The 21407-nt window shown below is 42.8% G+C and overlaps 1 protein-coding gene across 2 annotated transcripts in view; it reads left to right on the top strand.

Annotated features, from left to right (window-relative positions):
- Window positions 1-427: 427 nt before the first annotated feature.
- The window catches only part of rnf11b (ring finger protein 11b), a 59587-nt gene continuing 38607 nt past the window's right edge, over window positions 428-21407 (top strand). Inside the window, exon 1 of one of the 2 annotated variants that reach the window (XM_070886885.1) lies at window positions 428-994. In XM_070886885.1, coding sequence (XP_070742986.1) covers window positions 875-994 — 120 coding nt within the window. In that variant the 5' untranslated portion in view covers window positions 428-874. Of the gene's footprint in view, window positions 995-1244; window positions 1293-21407 lie in introns of those variants that run through there. The other variant, XM_070886887.1, reaches the window with a different exon arrangement.

Genomic DNA, 21407 nt, shown 5'->3' with positions numbered 1-21407 from the left:
TGGGACATCCTGAGGTTGTGAAAGGCATTATATAAGCAGATCTTTCTTTTGACATTTCATTCTAAACGTCACTGCTAAATTATTGGATGATTAACAGCCCTATGAAGCATAAAGTGCTTCATAGTGCTGCCAAAGGTGGGAAAATTACATTTATAATTAAAAATAAAAAAAATTATAATAAAAAGCATAAAGTGCTTCATAGGGCTGTTATGAGACATCAACCCCCATTTAAGCAGATAACGAGGCGTATGTTATTATTTTCTAATCGACAATCATCAAAAGAGGCGCCACACTGTTTTGAAATGAATGGAGTGGGCAGTCAGTATTCGCACTGCCGCCACATTGTCGGCGGCTTCCTTGCGAGTGATCGCAACAATCTCCGATGACGTAATACGCAAATCCTTACGCAAACAGGCCCGGACCAAGGCGCAGGGAGGAGGAAAGCTAAAGGGAAAAAGCTGCAGCTGCTCGGCACAGTACAGCGGTGGGAGCAGGCTTGCAGTTGGCTTCTTGTGTCGGGGAGGAGAATATTTGGCGAATGATTAATAAACAGTTTATTTTTCTTTTTTTAATTAAAAGCGTCTAGTCCCCCAGCTGTCTGTGGAGTGTCCGTTTTTCTCACCCCCGCCCCCTGAATTTCAGGGCGTTTGTTTTTGTTTTTTTATTCGGTGCGAAAGAGAAAAATCAACAAGAAGCGAGCGGCCTTGTTCCCGAGGAGAAGGCAATGTGTTTCTGGTGGTAAAAAGAAAGGAAGCGACATCGCCCATAAAGAAACGTTCGTCGGTTTCTTTGACATCGTTTTCCGCCCGTTTTTACCTCCCTCTCCCCGGGGCACGCAGTAATGGTAAACACGGTATAATATTGAAGGAGAAATATGGGAAATTGTTTGAAATCTCCCACATCAGATGACATTTCTTTGCTCCATGAGTCTTCTGACCGGGCGAGTTACGGAGACGGCACCGAAATAGACCAGGAGCCGCCGCCGCCATATCAGGTTTGCCTTTGTCTTTTGGACAAGTTTTCTTTCTGTCGTCTACCCGTCTGGTGTCCCTCAACATCTTGGTGTGTCTCCAAAAACACATCACTGGCGATTTTGAAGTATACACGGTTTTATCTTTCGATCACTACTTTAATCTTTTTCGCATTAAGACAATTATCAAATCAACTGCATTTAATAAGGTCTGTAATTACTATTTACCTAAAAAGTGCCGGTTTAAAAAAAAACTTTTTAATTTCAGTCATAAACAAAAAACATGAAACCCCAGCTATATCAAATTAAGTATTTTAAAGAGGTAAGTAAGGCAAGATCTTTCAAGTGCATGAATGTTTTCAAACAAATTAATTAGATGCCATGTTTTAACGTTTTTGGTGCATGTTGACAGATTTGTATTTTCAACTATTCTAACAAAATATGTAGTATTGAAAACTGAAATCCTAGGCCTGCCTTACCTAAGATTAAAATTTGTGCATATACTGTTCTTTCACAGTATATTCAAATAATATGAAAGTTCATTTAGGTATTTAATGTACTTATTTGATCCATGTGCACCAGCCTGCACAATTTATTTTGCTATTGGTAGATATTTCCCTTTGCATTTTTAAGCACAGTTAATGCAGTCAGGAGGAAACAAAACTGCTTTGTGAAGTTAGTGCACTTTTTTAAGGGGGCAGCCGAAACGGAGGAGGATGCTCCACAGTCCCTCACGGTTGACCATATCAAAGGCCTTTGTGAGGTCAAAGAAGGCCATGTACAAGGGTTGGTGCTGTTCCCTGCATTTCTCTTGTAGTTGTTGCGCGGTGAAAATCATGTCCGTTGTACTCCTTAGTGGACGGAATCCGTATTGTGACTCTGCGAGGAGCTCTTCAGCCACAGGGAGAAGACGGTTGAGGAGGATTCTTGCGATGACTTTCCCAGTGGCCAACAGCAGTGAGATTCCTCTGTAGTTGCTGCAGTCGAACTTGTCCCCTTTTTTGAAGATGGTCATGATTATGACATCTGAGATCTCCCATCATGCTTTCCTGCCAGATAAAAGAGATGAGATCATGCATTCATGTCAAAAGTGTGCTTTTCTGCCATACTTTAGTGCCTCAGAGGGGATTCCATCTGCTCCTGATGCCTTCTTGAGCTGACAGATGCAGGGTACCTCGTGCAGGGCTGGGGTTTTGCTGAGATGGTAGCGAGTAGCATGCTGCGGGATGCAGTCGAGGACACTCGTGGCGAAGGCAGAGTCTCGGTTAAGGAGATCTTCGAAGTGCTCCTGCCAGCAGGCCCTGACTGACTCGGTGTCCTTAATGAATGCTCCCCGTTCTTGGCCAATAGTGGGGTGGGGCCTTGGGTGCTTGGGCCATAGGTGGACTTAACTGCGGTGAAGAATCCTCGCACCTCATGGCTGTTGGCCAGCTGCTGGACCTCCTGTGCTTTCTCCACCCACCATCTATTCTTTAGGTCGCTGTTTTTTTGTTGGACCTCTGTCCTCAATATCCAAGGCCACACCGTGGATTATGTGGACCATTTTCCATACCTTGGAAGCCTACTATCAGCAAGGGCAGACATTGGTGACGAGGTCCAACACCACCGCCTCCAGTGTGCCAGTGCAGTCTTCGGTCACATGAGGAAGAGTGTGTTTGAAGACCAGGACCTCCAATCTGGCACCAAGCTTATGGTCTACAGGGCAGTAGTGATACCCGCCCTCCTATATGGCTGAGACGTGGACCATATACAGTAGACACCTCAAAGCACTGGAGAAGTACCATCAGCGCTGCCTCTGCAAGATCCTGCAAATCCACTGGGAGGATAGACGCACCAATGTCAGTGTTCTCGCTCATGGAAACATGGAGCCTGCACCACCATTCAATAAGATCATGGCTGATCATTCCCTCAGTACCCCTTTCCTGCTTTCTCGCCATACCCCTTGATCCCTTTAGCCGTAAGGGCTATATCTAACTCTCTATTGAATATCTCCAATGAACTGGCATCAACAACTCTCTGTGGCATGGAATTCCACAGGTTAACAACTCTGAGTGAAGAAGTTTCTCCTCATCTCAGTCCTAAATGGCCTACCCCTTATCCTAAGACTGTGTCCCCTGGTTCTGGACTTCTCCAACATCGGGAACATTCTGCCTGCATCTAACCTGTCAGAATCTTATGTTTCTATGAGATCTCCCCTCGTCCTTCTAAACTCCAGTGTATAAAGGCCCAGTTGATCCAGTCTCTCCTCATATGTCAGTCTTGCCATCCCGGGAATCAGTCTGGTGACCCTTCGCTGCACTCCCTCAATAACAAGAACGTCCTTCTTCAGATTAGGAGACCAAAACTGAACACAATTGAACACAACGTCCCCAGCATCGAAGCACTGACCACACTCGACCAGCTCCGTTGGGCGGGCCACATTATCCGCATACCCGACACAAGACTCCCAAAGCAAACTCTCTACTCGGAGCTCCTACATGGCAAGCGTGTCCCAGGTGGACAGAGGAAACGTTTCAAGAACACCCTCAAAGCTTCCTTGATAAATATCTCCACCGGCACTTGGGAATCCCTGGCCCAAGACTGCCCTAAGTGAAGGAAGAGCATCCAAAAGGGTGTTAAGCATCTCGAGTCTCGTTGCTGAGAGCATGCAGAAATCAAGCGCAGACAGCGGAAGGAGCGTGCGGCAAACCAGACTCTCCACCCACCCTTCCCTTCAACTGCCGTCTGTCTCACCTGTGACAGACTGTCATTCTCATATTGGACTGTACAGTCACCTGAGAACTCATTTTTAGAGTGGAAGCAAGTCTTCCTCGATTTCGAGGGATCATGATGCACTGTTGTTTCTGCAGTGTATAGGCAACAATTGTGCTCTTACTGCAGAGTCAGATTGTGACTGTCTTGTACAAATGGAACATTTTTGTATTTGGCCAAGTTGGCTCTGACATTGAACTTCAATGCTTCACTTTTCAGTAGGAATGAGCATTCTTTTTATTCAGTCCTAGGCTTTTAGTGGCTTAAAACCTTGGTTCAATATTTGTCAAAAAAACAAAAATACTGTAATTGCATGGCACTGGAATTTTAACCATTCTGCTCCAAATCCCCATTACACATAGTTTTTCTTTCTGTCTGCCCTTCCCAATTGATGCATATTCTACCACGTTCTTTGTGGAATCCTGGTCAACTCCTGTGATGTCCGTCATGGTGATTGGGGAGTATTGTGGCATTTTGGCATCCTCCCACCTAGTTTTTTTTAATAGCGATCTGAACTTGAAGTGAATTGTGCCCCAAGAGTTGAGCATCTTATCTATTTGATTGCTTATCTTACAGGCTGACTTGATAGGCAACTATTTTCTTTTTTATATTTTCTTAAAATTTTGTTATATGTGCTGAATCAAGAGACCAGGACAAATTGTATTTTAAAGGGGTATTGTCTTCAAGAAAGTGTTTGTCAAACCTTTTATCTTGTTTTCAAAAAATCCTATAAATCTGGTCAAATGCATAATTCTATCATTTGCGCATGATGACATTATGACAAAATTAGCATGTCGCTCTATCAATCCAGGAGAAGTTTGTCACGCACTTTCTTGTGATGCCACTGACCTTTTTGAGTAAATTGTAGGATTTATTCCAAGTGTATTCTTGCGTTTTAGCTATTAGTAAAAAGTTTGACTTTTTGAAAAAAAATTGCTGTTATACTGCTTTTGAAGTTAACTTGAGTCCATAAATGTTGGATGTTTATATTCATACACATTCACCAATTTATCAACTTATTTTTAATTAGTGCTACTCATTTTCTTTGAGACAACTGCATTTCAGTCTGATGCTTTCATAATTTTAGGATCAAGTTTGCAGTAGACTTATTAAAGTAGCTTCTGATTTATCACCATTAGAACACCAGCGTAATGCTTGATTACAAGTCTAAATTTTCAGCAGTATGTTGCCTTTTTTTCAGTCTGTCAATGTAAAGATGCTTGGCGACAGCAATTTTCATGTGTCCAGTGCCCTTAATATAATAAAACATCCCAAGGAGACTCACTGAGGGGAAGAGGATTGAGGAAAGGTGGCCAACGGCAGTCAAAAAGGTTGGCTTTTTTTGAGGATGTTTAAAGTTGGGGAGGGGGAAAAAGCAAAACAAAAGTTGCAGAGTTACAGCGGGATGAGGCCATTGGAGGTGGGGGGGAGCAAGTGATTGAGAATTTTGAATTTAATTTATTGGTAGACAAGCTGATTAGCAATGGCATTGGTGATGGCTGAGGAAGACCTAGTGCAGGATAGGTTGTGACTAGTGAAGTTTTGAACAAGGTGGAGTTCAAATAGCACATAGATCCATGATGAGGTTTGAACATTTCAGTCTTGAGCTAATAAAACCATGGATAAGGATTTTAGTGGCAGGGGGTGAATAGCAGGAGAATCTGGCAAGTGTTACAGAAGTGACATTATGCTTTTTCAATGATTGGACTTGAAACTTGCCTGAAGGTTGAACAGGACAGTGAGATTGTGGACAGCCTTGATTTAATCTGAGTTTGTAGCCTTGGAGCTGGATAGACCCAGAAGTAAGTGAATGGGAGTTTATGAACTGAATAAGATGGCTTTGGTTTTCTCAGTGTTCAACTGTAGGTGGTTTTGGCACATCCATGACTTTATATCAGTAAGCAGTTTGATAGCTCTCAAATAATTGTGGTGGATGGGAAGAGCTGGATAATGCAGGGTTAGGGGGAGAAGCCATATCAGGAAATACGCTGGCTCTATTGAGATATGTAGGAGTGGTACCAGTCTAAGATGGACCACTAATGACCGATAATGATCACTCCATCCTCCCCCAATCATGTTAAGTGGCTGAGGAGAACAAGGAGGCAAAGTTCGCTACAGTAGTAGTTGGAATATGTCATCAGTGACTTTGACTATGGTTGTATTGGTGGGTTGGTAGGGCAGAAGCCAGATTGTAAAGATTCAAAGAGGAAATTTTGGGAAGGAAAAGTGCAAAATTGGATTGCAGCAACATGTTAAAGCTCCTTGCAGAGGAAAGGGAGGTTATGTAGTTGAAAAGGGCAGTGGGATTAATATTGGGTGTTTCCCTCCTGAATAGTTTGGCTTGTAGTGGACAAATTTCTCCAAAGATGCTGAACCTAGCAACAACATCATAGCACAGACTGGCTGTCGCTTGCTCTGCCAGTGCTATTACACTTAAAAGAGCATCTTTCCCTATTGACTGTAGCCCAGGTTCCTCCTGCAGATTCAAAATGAGATACAGCCCTATAGGGAGAGCTAATGATATCAGCATTGGGTCAGGATTGAAGTTGGGAGGCAGTGTTTCCATTTAAGTATAATTGTGCAGGAAGAGTAGACGATAATATGCTGATTGAGATGAGCAAGAACGGAGAGAAAATGTATTTGTACACCAGCCAACATGAAGTTGAAAATTTTGGTGGATAGAAGCATTGTAGTGTTGACTTTTCAGCATGTATGCCAGCCGTGGATTTTTTGGAGGGAGAATTTTGGGTGGGGTGGTGGGGTATGTGTGAGTATGTAGTTGATTTTCTTTATTCAGGAAATAGTCCAGTGTGGAGAATCTTTAATGCCAGTTCTAAACTAAGAACATGTAAATACAAGTAATATTTCTGTGAAAATTAGATTGATTTTATTCTCTATGCCAAAATTTGATGCATTTGTTACCGTGCTGTCTATCTGCTAGTCATAAATAACATGTCAATTCAGTAACTTAAAAGTGCCTTTTTAATCATATTTTATCAATATGTTGGAAGGAATTGAAACAACGAGCATGGAATCATGGAAAATCTGGTACAAAATGAGGACGTTTGAACTTTCATGCTTACCCCATTAGAGTTACCTATTATGTATTCCATTTCCTTGCAATTTTTCTGTACCTTTTTTTTTTCTCTGATTGCTTAAGTGTTGGCTTAGCTTCAATAAATCACTTTGGGTAAAGCATTCCACGTTATCATAATCCTTTGCATGAAAAGTTCTTTATAACTTTCCCTTTTTTATGCATCTAATACTAATTCTGAGTAACTTCCTTGATACTGATACAAATTCACTGCAAGCAATCTTGGAATGTTTACTCTTCATTTTTAGTAGTTCTGTTATTCATTGGATCTGGATCTGCAAATAAATGTGTCAGTAAGCACTAACTTTTCACTTTCAAATTATATTTCATTGGACTCACACTGAACTTGAAATGTCCTGATGAATTCTTTTCAAAAAAGCAACAAACTTTCCAGTCATAACACCAAATTATCACTCTTAATAACTTGTGCCTTAAAATTGGGTCTTGGTACATTAGTGTAGTGTTCAAAAGAAACTCCATTGAGTTAGACGGTCGTGGTTTGAAGTCCCACTCCAGAGATCTGAGAACGTAATCTAGGTTGATACTTCAGTGTAGCACTCCCTCAGTACTGCACTGATTGGAGATAAGGCCCCCTCTGCTATCTCCGGTGGATGTAAAAGATCCTGTGGCCCTATTCGAAGAACGGGTGTTCTTTCAGGAAACTGACCAATATTTATCACTCAACCAACATGATTAAAACATTATCTAGTCATTATCTCATTACTGGATATATGACCTTGTTCTATGCAAATTGCCTGTCGCGTTTCCCTATACTAAAACAGTGACTACAGTTCAAAAATATTTAATTGGCTGTAAAACACTTTGGGACATGTTGAGGAGGTGAAAGGATGTTGATAAAGTCCTGTTCGTTCTTTAATGGGTCCCTGCACAATTTGCACAAAAATCGGGCAATATGAACATGAAAATCCAGACATTCATTTTTACAGTTGTGAAACAAAGCCATTTTTATACAAAGGGTAAAATATTGACCAATAGACAGGCTAATACCACATAGCGACATAGCCAGTGATTCTGTGATGGGACAGTTGCAGATATCATGGACTGACACAACTGTTTCTCGCAACTCGGTGAACTTTGTTTCTCATCCTTTTTTTATTTGTTCTGTGATGTGGGTGTCACTGGCAAAGCCATCATTTATTGCCCATATCCCTAATTGCCCATGAGAAGGTGGTGGTGAGCCGTCTTCTTGAATTGCTGCAGTCCTTGTGGTGAAGGTGCTCCCATAGTGCTGTTAGGAAGAGAATTCCAGGATTTTGACCCAGCGAAGATGAAGAAACGGTGATGTATTTCCAAGTCAGGATGGTGTGTGACCTTGGAGAAGAACTTGCAGGTGATGGTGCTCCTATGCGTCTGCTGCCCTTGTCCTTCTAGTGGTAAAGGTCGTGGGTTTGGGAGGTGCTGCTGAAGAAGTCTTGGCGAGTTGCTGCAGTGCATCTTGTAGATGGTACACACTGCAGCCACGGTGCGTCAGTGGTGGAGGGAGTGAATGTTGAAGGTGGTGGATGGAGTGCCAATCAAGTGGACTGCTTTGTCCTGGATGGTGTCATGCTTCTTGAGTGTTATTAGAGCTGCACTCATCCAGGCAAGTGGAGAGTATTCCATCACACTCCTGACTTGTGCCTTGTAGATGGTAGAAAGGCTTTGGTGAGACACTTGCCGCAGAATACCCAGCCTCTGACCTGCTCTTGTTGCCACCGTATTTATGTGGCTGGTCCAGTTAAATTTCTGGTCAATGGTAACCCCAGGATGTTAAAGTCAAATTCGTTCTTTAATGGGTCCCCACCAGTACTGCACAAAAATCAGGCAATATGAACAGGGGGATCAAGGGGTATGGCGAGGAAGCAGGAATGGGGTACTGAAGTTGCATGTTCAGCCATGAACTCATTGAATGGTAGTGCAGGCTCGAAGGGCCGAATGGCCTACTCCTGCACCTATTTTCTATGTTTCTATGAAAGTCCAAACTCTCATTTTTACAGTTATACAAAGAGTGAAATATTGACCAATGGGCAGGCTAATACCACATAGCGACATAGGGGGATTCGGCGATGTTAATGCCGTTTAATATCAAGGGGAGACGGTTAGACTCCCGCTTGTTGGAGATGGTCATTGGCTGGCACTTGTGTGGCATGAATGTTACTTGCTAGGCATTCCATCTATACAGAGGTGACTCATCCACCCTTCAAGTGGCATTGAGAGGAGATATGTAATGTGTATTTCATGTACACAGACTGTTTCCAGCAAGCAGCAGTCAATTTAAAATGGCCCTACTGCAGGCAAGTCATAACTTCTTTTTTCCGTGAGAAAGAAAGTCGGGATTTTTGTGATACTAAGTCAGATAAAATATCGATCTGTCATGCATACATAAATTGAGCATTCTGACGTTGTTTAAAATGTATTTTTATAAGCCACAAAAATTACTTACCAGGTATTTTTCCGTGTCAAACGGAGGTTCCATGAGGAGTTTGGACTTTGATTATTCAAGCTTCTTGGACTTGTGGAAATCTTAAGAGAATAATCATGTTTGACATGTTGGTGCTAATGGGGAATGTTAAAGGGCGTGGTTATTTATTGGTTGTGATGTTCGAGATTCATAACTGCCATCTACTATCCTAGTTTCTTTGAGAATCTGTGTTCTCTTAGAACTTTATGGATTTTCCATAAGATGGACATGGATGTCAACTGTTAATGCATTTTGCTTTTAAACTTGCTCTATTTCAAGGATGCCTCTGAGTGGCTGCAGGGCATTCTGGAGGGGGAGGGTGGACAGCCAGCTGTCGTGGTGCATATAGGTACCAACGATATAAGTAAAAAAAACGGGATGAGGTCTTACAAGCTGAATTTAGGGAGCTAGGAGTTAAATTAAAAAGTAGGACCTCAAAGGTAGTAATCTCAGGATTGCTACCAGTGCCACGTGCTTGTCAGAGTAGGAATAGCAGGATAGTTAGGATGAATACGTGGCTTGAGGAATGGTGCAAGAGGGAGGGATTCAAATTCCTGGGGCATTGGAACCAGTTCTGGGATCAGTACAAACCGGACAGTCTGCACCTGGGCAGGACCGGAACCTATGTCCTAGGGGGAAGTGTTTGCTAGTGCTGTTGGGGAGGGTTTAAACTAATGGCAGGGGGATGGGAATCTATGCAGGGAGACAGAGGGAAGTAAGAAGGGGGCAGAAGCAAAAGGTAGGAAGGAGAAAAGCAATAGTGGAGGGCAGAGCAATCGAAGGCAAAAATCAAAAAGGGCCACATTACAACAGACTTCTAAAAGGACAAAGAGTGTTTTTAAAAAAAAAAACAAGCCTGAAGACTCTGAGTCTCAATGCGAGGCGCATTCGTAATAAGGTGGATGAATTAACTGCGCAGATAGCTGTTAATGGAAATGATATAATTGGGATTACGGAGACATGGCTCCAAAATAACCAAGGTTGGGAACTCATCATCCAGGGGTATTCGATATTCAGGAAGGGAAAGGAGGTGGGATAGCGTTACTGGTTAAAGAGGAGATTAATGCAATTGTAAGGAAGGACATTAGCTTGGATGATGTGGAATCTATATTGGTAGAACTGCGAAACACCAAAGGACAGAAAACATTAGTGGGAGTTGTGTACAGACCATCAAATAGTAGTAGTGAGGTTGGGAATGGCATCAAACAGGAAATTAGGGATGCGTACAATAAAGGTACAGCAGTTATCATGGGTGACTTTAATTTACATATAGATTGGGCTAACCAAACTGGTAGCAATACTGTGGAGGAGGATTTCCTGGAGTGTATTAGGGATGGTTTTCTAGACCAATATGTCGAGAAACCAACTCGAGAGTAGGCCATCCTAGACTGGGTCTTGTGTAATGAGAGAGGATTAATTAGCAATCTTGTCGTGCGAGGCCCTTTGGGGAAGAGTGATCATAATATGGTAGAATTCTTCATTAAGATGGAGAGTGACACAATTAATTCAGAGACTAGGGTCCTGAATTTAAGGAAAGGTAACTTTGATAGTATGAGACGTGAATTGGCTAGGATAGACTGGCGAAAGATACTTAAAGGGTTGATGGTAGATAGGCAGTGGCAGACATTTAAAGATCACATGGATGAACTACAACAATTGTACATCCCTGTCTGGCGTAAAAATAAAACAGGAAAGGTGGCTCAACCGTGGATAACAAGGGAAATTAGGGATAGTGTTAAATCCAAGGAAAAGGCATATAAATTGGCCAGAAAAAGCAGCAAACCTGAGGACTGGGAGAAATTTAGCATTCAGCAGAGGAAGACAAAGGGTTTAATTAGGAGGGGGAAAATAGAGTATGAGAGTAAGCTTGCAGGGAACATAAAAACTGACTGCAAAAGCTTCCATAGATATGTGAAGAGAAAAAGATTAATAAAGACTAATGTTGGTCCCTTGCAGTCAAAATCAGGTGAATTCATAATGGGGAACAAGGAAATGGCAGACCAGTTGAACAGATACTTTGGTTCTGTCTTCACTAAGGAAGACACGAATAACCTCCCAATTAATACTAGGGGACCGAGGGTCTAACGAAAAGGAGGAACTGAAGGAAATCCTTATTAGCCAGGAGATGGTGTTAGGGAAATTGATGGGATTGAAGACCGATAAATCCCCAGGGCCTGATAGACTGCATCCCAGAGTACTTAAGGAAGTGGCCCTAGAAATAATGGATGCATTGGTGGTCATTTTCCAACATTCCATGGACTCTGGATCAGTTCCTATGGATTGGAGGGTAGCTAATGTAACCCCACTTTTTTAAAAAAGGAGGGGGAGAGAAAACAAGGAATTATAGACCAGTTAGCCTGACATCGGTAGTGGGGAAAATGCTGGAATCAATTATTAAAGATGTACTAGCAGTGCATTTGGAAAGCAGTGACAGAATCGGTCCAAGTCAGCATAGATTTATGAAAGGGAAATCATGCTTGACAAATCTTCTAGAATTTGTTGAGGATGTAACTAGTAGAGTGGATAAAGGAGAGCCAGTGGATGTGGTATATTTGGCCTTTCAAAAGGCTTTTGACAAGGTCCCACACATGAGATTAGTGTGAAAAATTAAGGCACGTGGTATTGAGGGTAATGTATTGACGTGGATAGAGAACTGGTTGGCAGACAGGAAGCAAAGAGTGGGAATAAATGGGTCCTTTTCAGATTGGCAGGCAGTGACAAGTGGGAAATCCTTATTAGCCAGGAGAAGGTTCAGTGCTGGGACCCCAGCTATTCATAATATATATTAATGATTTAGACGAAGGAATTGAATGTAATATCTCCAAGTTTGCTGATAACATTAAGCTGGGTGGCAGTGTGAGTTGTGAGGAGGATGCCAAGATGCTGCAGGGTGACTTGGACAGGTTAGGTGAGTGGGCAGATGCAGTATAATGTGGATAAATGAGGTTATCCACTGGTGGCAAAAACAGGAAGGCAGATTATTATCTGAATGGTGACAGATTAGTAAAAGGGGAGGTGCAACGAGACTTAGGAGTCATGGTACATCAGTCATTGAAAGTAGGCATGCAGGTACAGCAGGCAGTAAAGAAAGCAAATGGCATGTTGGCCTTCATAGTGAGTGGATTTGAGTATAGGACCAGGGAGATCTTGCACTTGTACAGGACCTTGGTGAGACCGCACCTTGAGTATTATGTGCAGTTTTGGTTTCCTAATCTGAGGAAGGACATTCTTGCTATTGAGGGAGTGCAGCGAAGGTTCACCAGACTGATTCCTGGGATGGCAGGACTGACATATGAAGAAAGACTGGATCGACTAGGCTTGTATTCACTGGAGTTTAGAAGAATGAGAGGTGGTTTCATAGAAGCATATAAAATTCTGACAGGCTAGATGCAGGAAGAATGTTCCTGATATTGGGAAAGTCCAGAACCAGGGGTCACAGTCTAAGGATAAGAGGTAAACCATTTAGGACTGAGATGAGAAACTTTTTCAGCCAGAGAATTGTGAACCTGTGGAATTCTCTACCACAGAAAGTTGTTCATTGGATATATTCAAGAGGGAGTTAGATGTGGCCCTTACGGCTAAAAGGATCAGGGAGTATGGAAAGAAGGCAGGAGTGGGGTACTAAAGTTGCAAGATCAGCCATGATCATATTGAATGGTGGTGCACGCTCGAAGGGCCGAATGGCCTACTCCTGCACCAATTTTCTGTGTCTGTTTTTATTTCAGCAACTCTATAAACACTTATTACGATGAGAAATCCTACCAAATTAGTTATACTTTTATTGCATTCCTATGTTTGCTTTGTTTTGTTTCGTCAGTGCAGTCAGTTTCTTTTTGCTATTGGGCAAGATGAATAATAACTACCTGCACCAGTAAATGACTTATGACTGGAGATTTTATTTGATGAGATGAACTTAGTTACTTAAAAACGCATTGGATTTGATAAATTACATGATAACTTTGTATCGATGCTGTCAAGATTTAATCTACTAGGAACATAGGGACAGGGATAGGCCATTTAACCCCTCCAGCCTGATCCACCATTCTGGCTGACCTGTATCTTAACTCCATTTATCCATTTTGGTTCCATATTACTCAATACCCTTGCATAACACAAATCATTAAGTCGCAGTTTAGAAATTTTCAGTTGACCTAGCCTCAAAAGCTTTTTGGGGAGAGAGTTCCAGATTTCCATTATGTTTTGTATGAAGAAGTGTTTTCTGACATCACCCCTGAATGGCCTATGGTTATGGCCACTTAGTTTAGACTCTCACCAGAAGAAATATTTTTTCTCTCTATGATGATTAATGAATTTGATAGGGTAAATGCCTCAATTAGATCACATCTTAGACTTGTATTCCTTCAAGTATGGAAGATTATGTCCTCATAATCCAATCTTTCTAGCCCAAGTATCATGCTGGTAAATCTGCATTGCATCCCCTCCAATATATCCTTCCTGAGGTGCGGTGGCCAGAACTGAACACAGTACTACAGATGCAGTCTAACCAGAGTTCTATACACCTCGAGCATAACTTCCATCCCTTTGTATTCCAGCCCCTTTGAGTCGAAGGCTAACCTTTCATTAATTTTTTTAAAAATTGTGTATCTCCACTAGTTTTTAGTGATACATGTACATGAACCCCTAAATCTCTCTGCTCCAACAGTTACCAGCTTCGCATCATTTAGAAAATAATCTGATCTCTCTTTCTTGGGTCCTAAGTGGATGACATCATACTTCCTCACACTGAACTTCCTCTGCCACTGTTTTGCCCACTCACTTAATCTGTCAATATCCTTTTGCAACTTTTTGTTCCCATCTACACTGCACTAAATGTGTGCAATTTCAAAAATATTCATTGCTTAGTATAAGATGCATTTTTTGAAAAATCAGTACAAATAACACACTTTTTTTGCATCCAAAACTTTCACACTGAGGCGTGTGTTTTTTTTATTACATGAGTATTGAGAAGTTGTAAAGCTTGACCTAACCTCTCTTTGGACAAAGAAGATAATGCATTGGTTGAAGTCTTTCAACATTCAGGCCTAATTGGTATTGTCAGAGTTGAAGAAAAGGAGAAGTCACTCCCATACTAAAGTGGAAAGAATTTAAACAAAGTTAATATCAATTATTTAAGTGTATTCTTTTCCTGAAAACTTTGCAAGTGGTGGCAAGGAGTTAATTTAACATAGATTTTCTTTCCAAAAAGCCTCCTGAGCCTGGGGCCCACGTGTTTAACTTGACTTCCCTTCTCTTTTCCCTCCCAATCTCCTCCCAGTTATCATCTTTTGACTATTGTAGAAGAAGATGGATACAAATGATCACTATTGTTATCTATTATTGTACATGATCTGAAGATAACTGATTCTGGTGAGTCATGCTGGTTTGAGATTGCTACATTGAACATTTTTTTAGAAGTTTATTTTAAAAGCTAATTCAGGTAGAGCGTCCAAAATCCAGAAACCTCGGGACCGAGGCCATTCCGCATTAAGGCTATTTCCGGATTTCGGAACATCTTTCCGACTTCCTGAATCCGGAAACGCCCAGGCCGAGGTTCCAGTATTTCCAGATTTCGGAACATCTTTCTGATGTCCCGACTCTGGAAACGCCTGGACGTTTGAGAAACAAATTGCAAACTTGTGACCTTTCACTCCTTTTTAAGGTGAAGAGATAAAATTTAGTTATTGGAACTGAGGTGGGATAATAGTCATCAAATTGGGTCGCATACCAAAAAGTCCTGTGACCCATATTTGAGAGAATTCACTAAGCCATTGAAACACACCACATGGTAAGTTTCATTTACTACCAGAATTTGTCATGAAGTAGCCTTAAGTGAAAACAATCTATTGACAGCCAAACTCAACGCTTAAATTTAATGGCTAATTTAATATTTTTGACAGTATTTCATTGTAAAGCAGTTTGGGACATCTTGAGGTTGAAAGGTGCTCTATAAATGCAATTTCTTTCTTTGTACCTTGAAAGTATCAGACACCCAGAAAATACTCTTGGTAAAAGCTAAGGATGCTAATGAAAATCGAAGACATTCCCATATACTAGCTAGTATCTTCTAGAAGTTCTATCTATGGTACAGATTAACTTTTTTGAGTTTCAGAAAATTTGCGTGATATCTTTTGAGGCTTGTAAATTATATTGCACTGTGCTCAACTCAACAACTTACAGTGACCTGCATCTAAGTACCTGTATCCTTTTGATTAGATTAAGGCGGAGATGGGCAGAATTTTGAGCGATTTAAGGGAATAAAGGGTTATGGGGAGCGCGCAGGGAAGTTGAGCTGAGTCCATGATCAGATCAACCATGATCTTATTAAATGGTGGAGCATACTCGAGGGGTCAAATGGCCTACTCCTGCTCCTATTCAGTTATTGAGCATCCTTCCAGAACAAAGGCAGAATAGTAGAAGGGGATATGTTTGCAGATGCAGATGGAGATACATTTATATAAAGGTTATTCTCTAAGACAAAGGGCTCAAAATTCACCACCATTTAGCTCCATTTGTTTGGAGCCAAGTGTTTTTTGGAGGTAACTTAATTTAAGGTGATTTTCCTAGTTTTGCCAATGGTATAATGCCGTCCTTAACAGATAACGGCCGCATTTTGTAAGTACTGTTTTTCTGACGTCAAGCGGTCAAACCCACCCATAACGCTGTTTTTGCAAGTTTTGCCAATAAGGATTTTTTTCAAGTACTGACCCTTTTTCTGACATCACTTGGGGTCACACCCACCCATAACGCCGTTTTTGCAAGTTTTACCAATAAAGATTTTTTTTTAAGGACAGCACTAAGGACCACTTTTTAAAACATTACTGACGCCATCTTGGGAAACGGAGCTGAGTTATAGCTTTTGGAAGGAGGGAACAAAACTGATACAAACCACTTTGTGCGGAAGGGAAAAGACCAACTTTATTGAAGTTAAAAACTGAAATTGCGAGAGGTGCTTAAATTCCACCACCGAACTGTTGACATCCCGTCTCCGCTGCTCAGCGGACTCGAGGCACACAAGGTCGGAGCAGCAGCCGGCAGGATCGCTCCCTCCGCCGGACACAGGAGCTCGGCGCTTGGCTTCCACCCCCCCGGGCTCCTTTCGAAGCCAAGTGCCGAGCTCCTGTGTCCGGCCGAGGGAGCGATTCTGCTGGCTGGCACGCCAACCCTGTGTGCCTCGAGCCCAGTGAGCAGCGGAGACATGACGTCAACAGTTCGTGCAAACATTTAAATTGTACATTTTGCCCCCAGTGTTCGTTTTCTCTATCTTATTCTCTGGCTGAAATCTCTGCCGACTCGCAATTGTGCGTCTCGTTACCCTGGAAATGTAAATGCCTCGAGTCAAGTGTTGCGCATGCGCAAAACGGGTCCGATCCACTAGGGTGGTCAACCTTTTGGAGGGAAAGCTGTGTTTTGTTTTCGTGAGTAATGGGGGCAATTCTAACAATGCCATATGTGTTGCATGCATATTGTATGCTGGCTTATCAAAGAAGGAGGATAATTCGGCATCAATATCTGAGGCATCAGAGAGCTCCCAGACTGATGGGGAGGAGGCCTTACCCAGAATGTGTTTACAGGGAGAGGCGCTCATACCTGCACCTGAGTGATGCAGAGTGCATTCGAAGGCTGCGTTTTTGAAAGCAGGTGGTCGTAGAGATGTGCCAGCTTATAAAGGCAGACATACAATCTAGAAGCAGGAGGAGGACAGCACTGCCCGTAGAGGTGAAGGTGACAGCAGCACTTGCCTTCTATGCTTCTGGCTCCTTTCAGGCATCAATTGGGGCCGTATGATGCATCTTGCAGCATGCTACACATAGCTGCATTTGCCAGGTACCTACTGCATTGTATGCATGCAGGGACGACTTCTTCAAGTTCCCGATGATCAGGGAGGCACAGCGTGAAAGGGCTATAGGCTTCGCAAGAATTACTGGCTTCCTCAAGGTACAGACTGCCATTGATTGTACGCACATCGCCATGCGAGCACCTTTAGACGATTCGGAGGTTTACCGGAACCGAAGAGGATTACACTCGCTAAACGTGCAGATCGTCTGTGACCATATGTTGCATATCATGGCAGTGGATGCTAGATATTCAGGGAGCATCCATGATGCTTTCATCCTACGTCAGAGTGGTATATCTTTCATGTTTGAGCAACAGCCAGAAGGGAAAAGCTGGATGCTGGGGGGCAAAGGTTACGGGGAACCTGGCTCATGACCCCCCCCCCCCCCCCTCCATAATACGAGGACAGAAGGTGAGTGTCGCTACAATATGTGCCACATAGCCACACACAACATCGTTGAGAAGATAATTGGAATGCTAAAGCAACATTTCCGATGCCTGTACCACTCTGGAACTACCTGCAATACTCCTCTCAGCAGGTCGGTGAGTTCACTATCGTGTACTACATGCTGCACAACTTAGCCATCATGAGGGAACAGGCACTGGACATTGAAGAACCACCTCAGGCAAAAGGGGGGTGCGAGGAGGCGGAGGAGCAGCAGGACGAGGAACCCATGCCACCACTTCAACCCACAGGACGTCGGCGGAGGAGGCAGCCTCGTAGACCGTATGCCATTGCAAGAGCGTTGCGTCGGCAGCTAATCCTTCAATGCTTTACTGCATGAAGGCTGAACGACACATTTGATCGTTGTGTCCAACCATGTTAACTGTTTGCACCTGTTGTTTTTAAAAAAAAAATAATGTACATAATGTTGGTTTACTTGGAAAAAATAATGTTCATGGTTTTGGTTTGCTTGAAAAAAAAATTAAGTATTAAACATTTGTACACTTGTACATTAATAAAATTTGTATCAAACTCTCAACTTTTCAATTAACATAACTTAAATCAACAACAGCAAACAAACTTTAGCTGCAGCTACCTCTCCTCCCCCTTATTCAAAGACCGCCACGAGCCCTTCTTACCTTTACCCCTCTTGTACTTGCCACTACCTTTGCCCGTTGGCATAGCCTTAGCCCTCTTCCCGTTAAACCCAATCTATTACTGTCTCTGGTACGGCGCTGCACTTCTTTGTGGACAGACACAGGAGGCGGCAATCCAGAAGGCCCAGCTTGGGCCTCTTTGGCCTGTGGCTCAATCTGCACAGTACTTGAAGTTGGTCTGGGGATTGGAGTGGGAGTGGCATCAATTGACACTCTGCAATGACTACCTGGGTGTGTTCCTGTATTGCAGCAGCTATCTCCGATATTCCCTCCCTAAACTCGCCCGACAGTGTTGCCATTCCTCCCGACAGTCCTGCTAATTCTCCCCATATCCCACCCATGGTCTCCATGAGTGATCTGGTAAGCTCAATGCTCTCCCCACTTATTCCCAGGAGCTCGACCACCTCCCGTGTATCCTGTATTTCAGGAGAGCGCTTTTGAGGTCTCCTTCCTCTCCTCACTGGTACCCTGGATGTGGTCGTCTGCAACCCACTGGGACCTGCCATGACCACGGAGGCTGGACAACCAGGAAATGTCCCGTCAGTCGTAGAGGTCTCAAAAGGGCTTGATGCATGCCTGTCTGGCACCACATCCTCCAAATGCAATGTCACCGTCTGAGTTATATCGGCGTCTTCCTGCTCCCCCTGATTCTCATCCTTGTCCTCATCATGCTGTGAAAGATCTTGAATATGGACGAGGTTGTCAGGCTCATCCAATTCTGGTTGTGGTACCGCAGTGGGGGGGGTTATCCTTCATTGCATAAACCGAAGCGTAGCCCACACACAGTACTTAACATTTAGCCAACCCAGACTCTGGAATTTGCAGCACTTGCCCTCTCTGGAAACTGGGCCCAACTTGTGCAAGGGTGGTCGATCTTTTGGAACCAACACCGATCATCCAGCGACCCTCATTTCTAAGGGTGTTAGTGGGTGCATGTTTGGCACACCTCCACCAGTTTTTGTCTGTTCTCGATTGTCATGTGACGACAACTTCATCTGCAAAGATGAATCTACAACTTTTATTTTGCCGTTATTTCAGACTAAAAAAACGGCCGTTAATTGGAAATAACACCAAAAAAGAGATATTTTACAATGTGGAATTTTGGGCCCTAAGTCTACAGAGATACCTGTATATTATCAGACATGTTTTGAAGTTGATTTTGGAAGTGATTTACAGTAGAGTTTAATAGACCTACATATTTCTTGCTTCCCCCTCCTCAACCAAATATTGTGGCACTTTCTATTAAATTCTCCAGAGTTCAAAGGATGAATTAAGGTAAATATATGGAAGTGGTGCAGAGCATAGTTAGAAATGCAGTCAGCAAAACTGAAATCACTATCATTGTACATCATTCAAAACTATTTAAAATGTGTTTGAAATTTCAGCATCTTTGGAAAGTTCAAGGAAATGGTCAAGTACCAAATCTTAAGGAACTTATTGGCTAATTCATGTAATACATTTACATAGTGATTGGAAATTGAGTTCGGAATGATTTTAGCAATTAAAACCTTAAATGGATTAGTTAGGGAGGCAAGCGAAGTTGTTACTATGATAACTAGCATCTCAAATGATGTGTCTTAGCAATTGCTAGTTACTAACATTTAACCTTTAGCTTTGGAAGGTTTTTTCCTCAGGATGATGAGCTATCTGTTGCTAAGTAACGTTGTGGTTGACTCCTCTGGCACCTGACATTATGTCACCAATATCTCTTTTTCAAAGGTACAATTGTATTTTGTGCAATAAATGATGCACATAAAAACTGATCTATTATGAGCTTCTCTAATTGAAGTTTGTGAACATTTAATCAGATTGGCATTTATTTAAGTACAGAAAAAGCTTGGAATCCAAATCGTTGCTACTTTACCCTTTTTTTGCTAAACTGTCCCAGGTTAAATTTAAGTAAATTTGTTCAAAATCAGGGTAGCAGAATTTTAGTCCCAAAACTTAATATGCATGCCCTGGCCTTCTGCATTCAGTTTAGAATCATCGGCTGTGAAATTGGACCCTTGGCTTGGAAGAATAGCGGCTGCCTCATTTCCAGCAAGTCCAGTGTCAGCCGTCATTTTGGGCAGGTCAGCAGCACTGCCGTTGGCTGCGTGCACTGCAGAAAATGAAATGAGGCCGATCGTGATGTCAATGAGTGCATCGCTGATTTGATGTACGATCTTCCATTTTGGATGTCGCCGTTCTATTTAACACCCTCTCCTAATCACGACCAACTGACCTTGCGTTTAACAGCAGGAAGGACTCCCACCAGCGCTATTTTAAGTGTCAGCAACCACTTGCAGCTGACTTGTTTTTTTAATTTCTACTGTCTCTAAGTTTGTGTATTTGTTTGGAGCTTTCTAGAGTTGTTTATGGTTGCTGAGGTGATGGGGAGTGTTACTGCAAGTGGAAAACACTTTGCTTCTCAATTAAAGGGTTCTGCTCACACAACTTGCTCCCAGTCATGGGGCTCTACTTGCAGTCCCCTCGCGCTCGAGTATGACAGCGAGAGGGAGTGGAGGCAGTGAAGAAGAGGAGAAGATGCTCACGGAGGAGGAGGAGGGGCAATGGGCCTTAACGACTGATAGTCTTCCAAGAGCAATTCTCCTTGCATTTAAGCCAGGAGCAGTGTATTAGGAGGCTCCACTTCACCAAGGAGGTGGTCAGAAGTCTGTCACCTTCTGCAACCAGACCTGCAGCCTTCAAGCAGGGCGAAAACAACTCTCCCAGTGGGTCCTCATGGTAACTGTGAGCCTCAATTTTTTTCGCCACCGAATCCTTCCAGTTTGGAGCAGGAAACATGGCTAACATCTCCCAGTTCGCCATCCATCGCTGCATCCAGGAGGTCACACATGCTCTGTACTCATTGTCTTCTCTCTAAACTAAAAAAAGCAGGTGGAGCGCGCATTTGGCTTTGCTAGGATATCAACTTCTCCATGTTGCAGGGTTCTGTCGACTGCACACACACGGCTTTATGGGTGCCGCATACCAATCCTGAAATGTTCTGTAACTGCAAAGGCTATCACTCACTTAATGTGCAGTTGGTGTGTGGACACGCTCAGCACATGATGGTGGATGCCTGGTATCCTGGCAGTAGTGATGATGCTTTCATCCTGCACCAATCTGGTGCCAGTAATCTTCTAGCCACCATGTCAAACCAAAGGGTAGCTGCTCTGCGACAAGAGCTATCCGCTCTGCACTGGCTGATGACT

Source organism: Pristiophorus japonicus, chromosome 8 (genome assembly GCF_044704955.1).
Source record: "Pristiophorus japonicus isolate sPriJap1 chromosome 8, sPriJap1.hap1, whole genome shotgun sequence".
NCBI lineage: Eukaryota > Metazoa > Chordata > Chondrichthyes > Pristiophoridae > Pristiophorus > Pristiophorus japonicus.
Note: the sequence above shows the minus strand (reverse complement) of the source record. Positions and strands in the feature narration are given on the sequence as shown.